Source organism: Scylla paramamosain, chromosome 13, assembly GCF_035594125.1.
Source record: "Scylla paramamosain isolate STU-SP2022 chromosome 13, ASM3559412v1, whole genome shotgun sequence".
Classification (NCBI taxonomy): domain Eukaryota; kingdom Metazoa; phylum Arthropoda; class Malacostraca; order Decapoda; family Portunidae; genus Scylla; species Scylla paramamosain.
Window position 1 is genome coordinate 27117738 of NC_087163.1, and position 14347 is coordinate 27132084.

Here is a 14347-nt window from a genome sequence, read left to right on the forward strand (position 1 = left end):
TGTCTGTCCGTCTGTCTGTCTGTCTCTGATGTAACTAAATCTCTCTCTCTCTCTCTCTCTCTCTCTCTCTCTCTCTCTCTCTCTCTCTCTCTCTCTCTCTCTCTCTCTCTCTCTCTGGCTCTTTAAATCTCTTAACCAGATGATACATGGCATTTTTTTTAAACAATGGTAATAATAATAAAATAATAATAATAATAATAATAATAATAATAATAATAATAATAATAATAACAATAGCAATAAAAATAACAACAAATAATAATAATTAGAATGTTTTACCTTTAACGAAGCTTGAAGTGGTGGTGGTGGTGGTGGTGGTGGTGATGCTGGCTTGGATGAACAGTAGTAACAATAATATCCTTCATTGTATTATATATGGTGTAAGGTCTTGCGGTTTGCATTGATCTTGAGGCTTATTTCAGTTAGTCAGCTAGCCAAGCCTCCCCTCGCAGCAGTCATCTGCAAACACAACGTATATGATGCGCTGTTGAATTGTCGTCCTTGTATTCCTTCCAGTGTAATTATGGTGTTGATTTAATGTTATCTGTTGATGTTTACTTAGTTCATTGAACATGGTTTTATGGAGCAAAATACAGTCGCCTTGGTACAGCCAGCTCGCTCACTTTTATACAGCGTAATGCACCAGATGTTCCTGAACACACATTAACCTCGTCTCCGCAGAGCAAATTTTGTTGTTTTCTTGGTGAGAGAGAGAGCAAACTGTGCACGGGGAGGGAGCCAGGGAGCTACAGGGAACCAGGACGCCGCTGTGTTGTTATGCCAAAACACTCAGCTGCGGCTTGTCATACCCAGTATGTCTTTACACTTTAAAAAGCTTGTCAGGGCGGCAATGTCCACTTGCTTACTTGGTAATGTGTCTCTGAGTCGCTGAATGTTGGCCAGGCAGCTGTTGTGTTCGTGGGACAGGTAAAATAAGCACAACAGCGGCTGGAACTCACCTCAGTCACAGATTCGTGCTTAAACTGTTTTGGCGCCGCCAAAAGACCATCTCAATATGCAGATTTTATTTCTAACTTATGAAAACAAATAATGTTTAGGGGGATTTTGTGCATTCATATTTTGTAGAAATATACTAGAAGAGGAAAAGTCTCACTAACCTTGAGTTTTATCAATTAAGGAGCAAAATAAGTGTTTTTCCCCGAAAATTTAGATGGTATGAAAAGCATACCATGTTTACAATCTTCACTATTGTCTCATTGTCTAGGTTATTACCTAGACAGACATGTAAAAATACTCTTAACTATTTTAGTATTTCGTTAGATGGTAACAGATATCCAAAAAAGAGATAAGATACCCAGTAACTCTTGTGAAATATGACACGATGAATGACAGTCTTCACTACATTATGACTTTTATGCTACGAGAGAGAGAAATGCTTTTGATGCCACCTTGTCTATAAGAGCAGGGTGAATGAGTGGAAGCCCCAATAAATTATTATCCTTTATGATATTACCTTATCCTTTGCTGTGTGTGTTATTCTTCGTCTATAAGAGCAGGGTGAATGAGTGGAAGCCCCAATAAATTATTATCCTTTATGATATTACCTTATCCTTTGCTGTGTGTGTTATTCTTTGTCTATAAGAGCAGGGTGAATGAGTGGAAGCCCCAATAAATTGTTATCCTTTATGATATTACCTTAACCTTTGCTGTGTGTGTTATTCTGCTCTTACCTTATTTCCACCCAATCCATAAATTTGTCTAAAGCTCCCCAATGACTCAGTACTAACAACCTGATTGCTGAGTCTATTCCATTCTATCCTGTCTTTCTTAAATCTATCCTCAAGCTTGAATCCATTTTTACTTCTTGTCCTTCCCTGTTTACTGCCTCAGAGAATTTTGCTTATATCACCCTTGTTGCATCTCATATCACTTGAAGAAATGGATTAGACCTCCTTTTAATCTAATTCTGCCTTTATCAAGCACAAACCAATTATTTATTGCCCTACCTGGAGAATTTTGCTTATATCACTCTTATTATGTCCCCTATACCACTTTCCAAGACCATCAGACCCCTCTTAACCTCTACCTTTTATTAAGTTTAAACCAATTATTTATTTTCCTAAATATAATTACTGACCCTGAAAATTGTGTTTCCCTTTGTGTCATTGCATTATCTCGCTCCATTTCTTCTCCAGAGTGTGTATGACAGCCTGTGTGGTGACATGGTGGTGTCTGTGGCTGACTGTGGCAGGCATGGAGGTCTGGGGAGGAGGAGAGGATGGGGAAAGAGGAGGAAGAGAGGAGAGGTCCCTTCAGCAAATCCCCTTAGGAACCTCAGGATTTCCCTTACCTGTGGATATTGACCCCATTCCTTCAGGTAAGTGAGTAATGGGTGGTGATGGTGGTGTAAATTATCAGAGAGCTATCATAAATACTATCACTGAGTTTATGTAATGTTGCTTCACTAGTCTTATTAATGGTGACACTTCACACAGGCCCCAGAGAACAGATCAACCAAGTGACATCCTTCATTGATGGGTCGGTGATCTACGGGTCCAGCAAGGAGGAGAGTGACGAGCTGCGTGCCTTCTCTGGCGGCCTCCTCAAGGTGCAGCGCGGCCCGGCAAACACCCAGATCCTCATGGCCGACACCAACCAGATTGACTGCAAGACCTCAGGAAGATTCAAGTATGTGTTTGTGTGATAGATGAGTGCATTAGTTAGTGAAAGGGTTATTCAGAGCCTTAGACTGATGTATTTTGAGGTGAACATGACACAAAAACAGCAGAAATTTCCCATAATTAACAACAGAAAGCCAAGCAAACAATAAAACAACAGAGAAAATGATAAAAACACCACAGTTTTGTCTACCACGCCTCACCACTGACAGTCTCTCCACCACCAGAGCCAGGTCACGCAAGACTCGGGCAGCAGACGGCCAGCTCAAAGACATCGAGTCAGGTTCCCCAAACAACGTACTGGATTTGATGGAGGTTCTGCCTAACACTGACGTCAGCGATATCACGGAAATTCCTAGCGTGTTTGAGCGTGACGACCAGACACTGCCCTGCGACCACACTTTGCGTTTCCGCACAGCTACAGGGTGGTGCAATAATCTTAACTTCCCGTCCTTCGGCAAGTCGTTCAGGGCAAAAAGTCGACTCCTACGTCCTTCTTATGAAAACGGTGAGTGTCTGTCTGTCTGTATGTCTGTGTATGTGTGTATATATATGTGTGTGTGCATGTGTGTGTGTTGGTATTTGGGATAGGTCAAGAAATTAAGTGTTTAAGTTTGATGAAGTAAGGGATAAAGTCAAGAGTAGATCAGATAGATGTCTATGTGTCTGTATTAGTGTTAGGGATAGAACATAAATAATGTGTTCAGGCTTTATAAAGTTAAGAATCAGAGAGAAGTCATTTCAGTCAGCTAGAGGTCCCAAAGTGATATAGAGAGCATGACAAGGATGACATAAGCAAAATTCTCAGGATCAGTAATCAGGACAGGACAAGAAATAAAGAACTGAAGCTTGATAAAGTTAGGAAAGAGAATAAATAAATATGTTTGTAAATGAGTCTGTGGTGCCTTGTCTGTGCTGGCCTGTGTGGGAATGCTAGCCTTGTATGTAGACAGAGAGACAGACAGATAGATATATTACTATTATTATTGTGTGTGTGAGTGTGTGGTGCCTTGTCTGGGCTGGCTTCTGTGGGATTGCTAGCCTTGTATGTAGATAGACAGACAGACAGATAGATATATTACTGTTATTATTGTGTGTGTGAGTGTGTGGTGCCTTGTCTGTGCTTTGTATAGGACTGCCAGTCTCACAGATAGATATATAAACTTAATTCTCACTGAAGTACCCCCATACCTTATCTTCTATAGGACTGCTAACCTGACAGATAGATAGATTAACAAACCAATTTCCTTACAGTACAATCAAGTACCCCCAAACCTTGCCTTCTGTGGGACTGCCAGCCTGACAGATAGATAAACAAATGAATTTCTTTACAATACACTCCAGTACCCCTAAACCTTCTCTTGTCATCCCCAGGTCTGTCTAAATTTCGCGTCACTTCAGTCACCGGCAAGCCTCTCCCTTCCCCTCGGCTCATTTCCGCCAACATGCACGACGTGTCTGCACCGCATGTCCGCTATACCCTAATGGTCATGCAGTGGGGCCAGTTTATTGACCATGATATTATTTTCACCCCCATCAACAAAGGTAGGTGTGCGTGTGTGTGTGTGTGTGTGTGTGTTTACATAGTTGTAGCTTCCAAGGTCTGATAAACTATTGATTTGTTGTCTCCTGATCTATATATGTCTAGTTTTCTTTAATTTCTGCATACTTGTCACTAAAACTATATACGAGTATTTTCTTAGTCTGTTCCTAACCTAATCTATCTTTGTTGTTTATCATTATCTGGTTTTTCCATTAGTTATCAAATCTCCTGTTTCTCTTTCTCATTCTAGTGTTAACAGGTATATGTTTTCTAATATTAACTTAACTGTGTATGTGTTGATAAAAAAAAAAGTACTTATTCTCTCTTTACCTCATGTCTGTAAATACACTGACTCCTGGCCCAGCATCTCTTCACCTCACCCACTAAACACATTCACTTCTCTCTCTTCCAGGTTTCCAAGACTCGATTCTGGATTGCCGCAGATGTGACTCTCCCCAGACAGTCCACCCTGAGTGTTTCCCCATAGCCATTCCTCAGAACGATCCATTTTTCCCTCCTGTCAATATATCATCTGGCCAGCCATTCTGCATCCCCCTGACCCGCTCCATGCCAGGCCAGCTGACTCTAGGTGTGTGTGTGTGTGTGTGTGTGTGTGTGTGTGTGTGTGTGTGTGTGTGTGTGTGTGTGTGTGTGTGTGTGAGAGAGAGAGAGAGAGAGAGAGGATATGAAGGTATGCTGTGTGTGTCTATTTCCTCTTGTGGGATGTGACAGAGAGAGAGAGACAGATAGAGAGAGTGAGATAGTTTGTCTTTGCTTCTCCATGTAGGTGTGAGGGAGACAAAGAGAGACACATAGAGTGTGAGATAATGTGTCTGTGTGTTTGTCTGTGTGTTTAGTCTCTATCATCTAAACTTAACACAGCAAGGCCAATAAAATGATAAAAGAAGAAAATCAACACTACCAATAACACTTTCATCACCTAAACATATTATTACTATTGCTTAAACATAATTCCTTCAAGCAGGCTCCCAAGAGTGAAAGAATTACCATTGCTATTATCATTATCACCATCGTAACACAAGTAATTTGTTGACCAGGCTACCGGGAGCAAATGAACCAAGTGACTGCCTTCATCGACGCCTCTCACACCTATGGCTCAGACAAGTGTGAGCAGCAGCAACTGAGGACCAAGTCGGTAAGTGTGCAGCACCGGGGAAAACCAGCATGAGGCTTCTATATCTGTCATCCACATCTATATACTAGTCTGATCTTGTTTTAAAATCTCCCTATTGACTGGGTGCTAACAACCTGAAAAGTAGTAGTAGTAGTAGCATCTCACAGTGCTAGGCTGGCCACTGACACCCATACACACACACACACACACACACACACACACACACACACACACACACCTATTGGTTCTGAAAAGAGGGAGAAAGAGAGATGCAGAATAATGTACTACTACTGCTACTGCACTACCCCTGCAGGACGGCATGCTACGAGGCACACCCAACCCCCTGCGAGGCAAAGACCTGCTGCCCACTGAGAATGAGAACCACGAGTGTCAGGCTCCCTCTGGCCGGTGCTTCACTGGAGGTTAGTGTTTGGCTGAGGTTAGCTTAGGTAAGGTTAGGTAAGGTTACTGTTTGCATTGCTTACTAGATGATGTCACTGTCTACATATGACTGAGAGAGAGAGAGAGAGAGAGAGAGAGAGAGAGAGAGAGAGAGAGAGAGAGAGAGAGAGAGAGAGAGAGAGAGAGAGAGAGAGAGAGAGAGAGAGAGAGAGAGAGAGAGAGAGAGAGAGAGAGAGAGAGAGAGAGAGAGAGAGAGAGAGAGAGAGAGAGAGAGAGAGAGAGAGAGAGAGAGAGTCTTTAAAGAGTCATTTATGTGTATGTGATTGACTGAATGGGTGAATGAGAGAGAGAGGAAGAGAAATAGAGACCCTTCAAAGAGTATGTTTTTTGTTTGTCTGTGTGTGTGTGTGTGTGTGTGTGTGTGTGTGTGTGTGTGTGTGTGTGTGTGTGTGTGTATGACTGAGTGAATAAGAGGAAAAAACAGAGAGAAAGCCTTGAAAACATCCACTTGTCTGTTTCCTCCCACCCACAGGAGACACCTGGGCCTCAGAGCAGCCTGGCTTGGCTGCGCTACACACTCTGATGATGCGTGAACACAACAGAGTGGCCGGGGAACTGAAGCGCCTCAACAAACACTGGAATGATGAGCAGCTCTTCCAAAATGCCCGGCGTATCGTGACGGCCATCAACCAGCATGTCACGTACAATGAGTGGCTGCCAAGGGTGCTGGGGTGGAACGCTGTTAATCTGTATGAGCTTAACTTGCTGCCTGAGGGCTATTCTGAAGGTAGGTTAATGTGTGTGTGTGTGTGTGTGTGTGTGTGTGTGTGTGTGTGTGTGTGTGTGTGTGTGTGTGTGTGTGTGTGTGTGTGTGTGTGTATGTGTGCAACATTTCCCTCTAACACACTGCACTCCTAATGACTATCTCTCTCTCTCTCTCTCTCTCCTCTCTCTCTCTCTCTCTCTCTCTCTCTCTCTCTCTCTCTCTCTCTCTCAGATTACGATGCATACTGCAACCCAACAGTGCTCAATGAATTTGGCATAGCCTTCCGCTTTGGCCACTCTCTACTCAAGCCTTCCCTGGAGCGCATGGACGGAATATTTGCCAAGCGCAACCCTCCTGTCAAGCTGAGCGAACACTTCTTCAACCCAGACCTACTCTACCAGCCTGGGATGCTTGATGAGATCATCCGCGGCCTGACTACTGTGTCCATGGAGACACTGGACCAGTTCTTGACAGATGAGGTGACCAACCATCTCTTTGAAGACAAGCGGCAGCCATTCTCTGGCCTGGACCTGGCTGCCCTCAACATCCAGCGAGGCAGAGACCATGGACTGCAGCCTTACAATGAGTACAGGGCCCTCTGTAACCTGACCAGGGCGAGGTCGTTTGATGACCTGCACAGGGAGATAGCGAGGCCGGTGATCGAGCGAATGAAACGGACGTACGCACACGTGGATGACATAGATCTGTTCACTGGTGGATTGATTGAGACGCCGCTGCACGGTGGACTGGTCGGTCCCCACGTTCGGCTGCACCCTCGGCATTCAGTTCAGGAACCTCCGCTGCTGTGACCGGTTCTGGTATGAGAATGCTGACCCACTTGTGCGCTTCACCGACCCTCAGCTCACTGAAATAAGAAAGGTGGGTCTTCCTTGGTGGTGGTGGTGGTGGTGGTAGTAACAGTAGCAGTAGTCTATCCATCTGTGAGTAATGAGTGCTGGTGGTGGTAGCAGTAGTAGTAATACTATCTCTGTTGGTGTTAAGTAGTGGTGGTAGTAATAGTAATAATAGTAGCAGTAGTATTTCTGTCTGTGGGTGGTGAGCAGCAGTAGTAGTAATAGCAATAGTTCATTTCTCTTTATATACCAGGCTGGCAATCCCACACAAGCCACACACACACACACACACACACACACACACACACATTCTTATCCCAGTCAGCCATAGGATAGAAAGGAATAATAGTAGTAGAAATAATAGTAGCATTAGTAAAAGTAAATCACCTTACTTATCAAATCAACTTAAAATCTAAGTAACCTTGCCAAATCTACTCAAAACTTAACTTAATTACCTAATCTGTCCTAAATCTAGTTATGTCTAACCTTACTAATCAAATTAGCTAACTTATCTTGATCTTACTTAACAAATTAAGTGTTTTAGCAGCAAACAAATGAGCTCAAGTGTGTCTCTTCTCTACAGGTGACACTGTCCAAGCTTCTGTGTGACAACTGTGACTATGTGGAAAGTGAACAGTGGTCTGTCTTTGACCTTCCAGACCCCTTCCTGTAAGTACTGCTCCTGCACACACACACACACACACACACACACACACACACACACACACACACACACATACAGACACAGACAAAATGCTATCCCCTTATCCCTTCCTCACCCCCAGGAACCCCCGAGTGTCATGTCGCGACCTCCCCGGGGGTGAACCTTGAGCTGTGGAAAGAGCGTGTGTCATGTGGCGTAGGCAAGACTAACATCGACATAAGTGGAGCAGAACGCATCTCTCCTTGTGTTATGTGCACCTGTACCAAGGAAGGGGTGAGTCTTGTGCATCTGTCTGTCTGTCTGTTTGTCTGTTTGTTTTGCTATTTATAATGCTATCAATGCCTGGAAGTGCCTATCTGTCTGTTTATCTGCTTATTAAACCCAACCCCCACAGCCTGTCTGCCAGAGCCTCAATTAACAAGTGCCTAGAGACTCCCTAAAGGCAAATCTAAGTATTTCTCCCTCTCTCTCTCTCTCTCTCTCTCTCTCTCTCTCTCTCTCACAGCTAGTCTGCCAGCCTCAACTAACAATGGTACCTGGAGTCCACTTATATACAAAGCTGAGTGTTTCTCTGTCTCTCTCTCCTCCACAGCCTGTCTGCCAGAGCCTCAAGATAGACAACTGCTTCCACCTGGCCCAGTCCTACAGTCCTGAGTCTATTCTGAATGACCACGTGTGCAAGGTGCAGTGTGCATTTGCCTTCCGTGCCTTCCCACAAGTGGCCACTCAGGACTCCAACCAGCTCGGATTTGCCAACAGTTAAAGAGCTGACGTCACAAGAAATGGTTAGAGAATATTTTGCAATGTCCCTATCTTGTGAAGTATGTTAGGGGTGGGGATGCTCTCTCTCTCTCTCTCTCTCTCTCTCTCTCTCTCTCTCTCTCTCTCTCTCTCTCTCTGTCTGTCTGTCTGTGTAAGAGGCAAGTTTTGTTTTTGTTCAGCAGATATATGGTATATTATGACAGTGAATTTGGGGTTGAGTGGTTGTATTTAGCAATGTCTCTCTGGAGTAATGCTGTAAATTTTTGTGTTTGTTTCTCCCTTGTATGTATGTATGTATGTTCCTCCTGCTCCTCCTCCTTGGGTTTGTGGAAGACTATAACATCTTACAGAAAAAAAAAAAAAAAAGAAAATTAAGTTGTTTTCATAATGCTGCTACTGCTGTTTGTATGTATGTATGTATCTATGCATCTGTGTATATGTGTGTGTGTGTGTGTGTGTGTGTGTGTGTGTGTGTATTGATGGAAACACACACACACACACACACACACACACACACACACACACACACACACACACACATGATTAGGTAGAGAACAGACACAAGAAAAGGTATATTCATTCAAATCTTGCAAAATGACCTTAGTATGGCCCAGAATACAGGTCATTTAAGGTCAAGTTGCATGAAATTTGGTTATTTAGTGAGGAATGTTGGTATATGTTGACCTCAGCAAGACCCAGGACACAAGGTCATTCAAGGTCAGATGTATTGCTGTTTTGAATTCAGCAGATCCAGAATGAAAGGTCATTGAAGGTCAAATTATGTTTATGAAGCTTTTCTATTTAATTTAGTGAGATGTGTGTGTGTGTGTGTGTGTGTGTGTGTGTGTGTGTGTGTGTGTTCATGTGTTATTCAATATCATTCATCTATGTCTTTTCAGCTCCTTTTAGCCCTAACTTATTCATGTGTGTTCTGTCAATGGTCTCACTTCATTGCACCTCCATTCACTGTGTTAAGAAAGGAAAAGTCTCTTGGTGTGGTAGGAAACTGAAAATTATATTTCTGCGTGCTTATTTTCTTCTGCTAAGTAAACCTAACTCATATTTTATCCTAGTGTGTGTGTGTGTGTGTGTGTGTGTGTGTGTGTGTGTGTGTGTGTGTGTGTGTGTGTGTGTGTGTGTGTGTGTATTGTATGTTAATGTAAATTGTAATATGTATTTTATTTTTTATAAAATATTGGCTAAACATGATATTTCTATGTAGTAATGTCCCTCTTCAGTCTCCCTGTGTGTGTGTGTGTGTGTGTGTGTGTGTGTGTGTGTGTGTGTGTGTGTGTGTGTGTGTGTGTGTGTGTGTGTGTGTGTGTATTGTATGTTAATGTAAATTGTAATATGTATTTTATTTTTTATAAAATATTGGCTAAACATGATATTTCTATGTAGTAATGTCCCTCTTCAGTCTCCCTGTGTGTGTGTGTGTGTGTGTGTGTGTGTGTGTGTGTGTGTGTGTGTGTGTGTGTGTGTGTGTGTGTGTGTGTGTGTGTGTGTGTATTGTATGTTAATGTAAATTGTAATATGTATTTTATTTTTAATAAAATATTGGCTAAACATGATATTTCTATGTAGCAATGTCCCTCTTCAGTCTCCCTGTGTGTGTGTGTGTGTGTGTGTGTGTGTGTGTGTGTGTGTGTGTGTGTGTGTGTGTGTGTGTGTGTGTGGTGTTTTGTCTGGGTCATCTTGTGTAGAACTGCTGACCTGCTATATATATATATATATATATATATATATATATATATATATATATATATATATATATATATATATATATATATATATATATATATATATATATATATATATATATATATATATATATATATATATATATATATATATTTTAGTGTCCAAATTGCCCCAATATGTCATGGGTAGGGTGTGGTGCTTCCTATCAGGGGAACAATGCCTCCCCTAATTTGGCAGGAAAGAATACATGTACACTTGCCATACAGAGGAAAAAAAAAAAAAAAAACTGTTACAGGACTGCACAAGTAATACAATACAGTGAAGCCTCTGATACTGAATAAGATGAGAAAAATAATATCAATGAAAGGAATGATGAAACACTTTGAAGATGTAACAGGAGGGGGAGAGAAAGCTATTAATTAATGGAGTAGGTTATAATGGAAACAATGAAGGCAAGAATGAGAGCAGGAAAGAGGAAAAATAAATAAAAGTTTATCTATTTATTTACATTTAATGGGTACAGCAAGGGAGTTTCTATGTATCTATCTGTCCACCTGTCCACCTGTCCATCTGTCCACCAGGTTGGCAATCCCACACAGGGTGGCCCAGACAGAGCACCATCCACTCATACACACATCATTCACGCTCTTAGTGCTATCAGCCCCTAATGGAGAGGGTATTCACCTAACATAAAAAATAACTATAACAATCTCATTGCCACATAATCAGCTTAGTGCTTCAGACGCAAGATATTAAACCAATAGGAATGAGGGAGTAAATGAGATGAGATTTTGCATCAGCAAAATCCTTTGGTTCAGTAATCAGGGCAGAAGAAGGAATGGTGGGCTCAAGCTTGATAACGCCAGCTTTAAATGAGATACAACCTAACACTGTGTTTACTAATGCAATTGTTCTGTGGATTTTTTACTAAGTTTAGATACACATAGAAGAATTTGTTTGTTGAATACTTCCTTTCTGGTTTTTTAATGATTTATTTTTTAATTGTTAGGGTGTTGAAGAGGTTTTTCATAATATTAGTGATAGTTTTGTAGGCTCTGCTTATTTATCTATTTGTTATTTTGTCTATCTATTAATCTCTCAGTCTACCCATTGATCTAAGTATCTGCTGGACCTAACCTAACTAGGCCTATCTCTGCTTATCTCTCAATGTCTATCTATTTACCTAATCTAACCATCTATCTCTCTATCTCTCAGTCTATTTAACTTTGTTTTATCTAACCATTTATCTATCTCTCTACATACCTGTGGAGCATACCTAAACTAACCATACCTGCTGTAACTTAACCATACCTAAACTAACTTGACCACACCAAAACTAACCTAACCATACCTGCTGTAACCTAACCATACCTAAACTAACTTAACCACATCCAAACCTAACCACACCCAAACTAACCTAACTGTACTTGCTGTAACCTAACCTAACCATACCCAAAACTAACCTAACGTAACTACACCCAACCATATCAAACCTAAGCTAACCATACCTAAATTCAAGGCAAGGTATGCGTGTCTAGCCAGTGGTAGCCATAATTATTTCCTGTTTTCATCAATAAAAAAAAAAGGCATTGAATTCAATTTAAAAAAAACATTTCAATTATTGTTAAAGGTTTGTAGAAAAGAATATATGAAGAGCTAGTGTTGTTTCATAAGGTAGGTAATGAAATACTGGCACATTAATAAAAGTGATATCAAGCCTCAATATACTGACATACGGTAATAATACTGTGGCACCATCACAATCACCAGCACCACCACCTTACCATTTATATCACTAGACAACCACCTCTACACCGTACGTAATGTACTTTCCACATATAATGCATACCTTTGGGCAAATTGGTGTCAGCGGAGCATTGAATGAATGCCTCTTGGCACTTGCTGGGAGACTGGATGCCTTGGCAGTGTTGCCAGACTGAATTATGCATAATCTGACCAAATCTGACAAAATATCTGTAGAAATCTGTAACACATAAGGAAAATTTCTGAGGAAAAATATGTTGATAATAATGAAATTTTATTAGCCCTATGGTAACTCACATAAACAGAACAAAGGGTATTTAGTTAATTTTAACTGAAAACAAGCATTTAGGAAGTGTAGCCCATAAAGGCGACGTCACACGGGAGATTTTAGAAATGGAAGCTAAATCTCAAAAACTTGCGATATTTGTGAAAAAATAGTGGTTGCATATCCCGTTTGACGACGTCTTAATACAACTACATGCAATTTTACACATATTACACACCCAGCATAAACCATTTGTAGTGAGAGAAGCACTGTATGAAAAAGAAAACTGCACTCTTACACAGGACATAATAAAGCTAATGAGATCACATGACATATCAAGCAGTATATATCAAGCATATATTGGATAATGACATAATGCTAGCAGATAGAAACTAAATTGAGAGAAGCACTGTGTGAAAAAGAAAAACTGCACTCATACACAGGACATAATAAAGCTAATGAGATCACATAACATATCAAGCAGTATATATCAAGCATATATGGGATAATGACATAATGCTAGCAGATAGAAAATAAATTGAGAGAAGCACTGTGTGAAAAAGAAAAACTGCACTCATACACAGGACATAATTAAGCTAATGAGATCACATGACATATCAAGCAGTATATATCAAGTATATATGGGATAATGACATAATGCTAGCAGATAGAAAATAAATTGAGAGAAGCACTGTGTGAAAAAGAAAAACTGCACTCATACACAGGACATAATTAAGCTAATGAGATCACATGACATATCAAGCAGTATATATCAAGCAGTATATATCAAGCATATATGGGATAATGACATAATGCTAGCATTATGTCATTATCCCATACCACATACCCCTTGGTATTATACCAAGGGGTATGTGCCATGGGCACATACCCCTTGGGTCCCTTGGCCCCTTTTCGAGACTCTACGTCCATAGGCTCGGGCCCCCTTTACATAATCATTATTATATAGGCCCTGGCCCCGTGGCAGTTTGCTACCTCTGCTAACCTATTGTTATGCCTCTGAGCATGCAGAGCTTACTTACTTGCTATAGCTTGTAGTTGTAAGGGTATCGACGATGTAGCTCTATAGCTTGTTCTTGTGTGTTTGCTGGGGTCGTGTAGGGCAGGCTGTGGGACTGTGGGAGTATGTTTGTACTTTGTTTACATGACGCGCGTGCGCCCGGGGCCTCGGGGATCAGGATGATCTTGATCTTTATGTAGCCTCTGAACTAAAACTTGATGTTGCAGGTGCCTCCTTCTAGGGGAGGGCTGGCCTTTTCTATCGGCAGAGAGAGAGAGAGAGAGAGAGAGAGAGAGAGAGAGAGAGAGAGAGAGAGAGAGAGAAAATCAGATGTTAGTATGCGAGAGAGAGAGAGAGAGAGAGAGAGAGAGAGAGAGAGAGAGAGAGAGAGAGAGAGAGAGAGAGAGAGAGAGAGAGAGAGAGAGAGAGAGAGAATATTAACATGGGATAGAAGGGGTTAAGTTAATTTTAATGAGAGAGAGAGAGAGAGAGAGAGAGAGAGAGAGAGAGAGAGAGAGAGAGAGAGAGAGAGAGAGAGAGAGAGAGAGAGAGAGAGAGAGAGAGAGAGAGAGAGAGAGATGACAGTACAGCACTAGTGACAAGTTGTGGTCCCTGGCTGGCTGGGCAGTGTTAGTTGCAAGCTGTGCAGTAGTGAAGGCAACTATTGCACTCATTATTTCATCATTCACATTATTTATCTCGCATATACACTGACAGAGAGAGAGAGAGAGAGAGAGAGAGAGAGAGAGAGAGAGAGAGAGAGAGAGAGAGAGAGAGAGAGAGAGAGAGAGAGAGAGAGAGGAAGGACAGTACAGCACTAGTGACGTGTTGTGG

General features: G+C 41.5%; 2 protein-coding genes and 1 long non-coding RNA gene across 3 annotated transcripts; all 3 read left to right on the forward strand.

The window, feature by feature from the left end:
• The first annotated feature begins 632 nt into the window (after positions 1–632).
• On the forward strand, positions 633–3485 carry LOC135106233 (uncharacterized). Its single transcript, XM_064015003.1, has 5 exons — positions 633–812; positions 2157–2338; positions 2457–2649; positions 2867–3147; positions 3448–3485. The coding sequence occupies exons 1-5, from the start codon at positions 778–780 to the stop codon at positions 3483–3485; spliced, it is 729 nt and encodes a 242-aa protein (XP_063871073.1). The 5' UTR covers positions 633–777.
• Positions 3486–3999: 514 nt separating this feature from the next.
• Positions 4000–8027, forward strand: LOC135106640 (peroxidasin-like). The gene is given in 8 exon segments (XM_064015938.1): positions 4000–4184; positions 4595–4771; positions 5241–5338; positions 5631–5739; positions 6252–6506; positions 6717–7240; positions 7242–7364; positions 7923–8027. Coding segments are annotated over 8 exon segments (1476 nt in total). The 5' UTR covers positions 4000–4084; the 3' UTR covers positions 8013–8027.
• Positions 8028–8152: 125 nt separating this feature from the next.
• Positions 8153–9969, forward strand: LOC135106644 (uncharacterized). Its single transcript, XR_010271397.1, has 2 exons — positions 8153–8276; positions 8596–9969. It is a non-coding gene; the product is annotated as an uncharacterized LOC135106644 (long non-coding RNA).
• The last annotated feature ends 4378 nt before the right edge of the window (positions 9970–14347 follow it).

Coding starts and splice junctions, on each gene's coding strand:
- LOC135106233 (XM_064015003.1), top strand. CDS start 778: ATGCCAAAACACTCAGCTGCGGCTTGTCATACCCA. Junction 2,650..2,866: donor AAGACCTCAGGAAGATTCAA/GTATGTGTTTGT, acceptor CTCCACCACCAG/AGCCAGGTCACGCAAGACTC. Junction 3,148..3,447: donor ACGTCCTTCTTATGAAAACG/GTGAGTGTCTGT, acceptor CAAAATTCTCAG/GATCAGTAATCAGGACAGGA.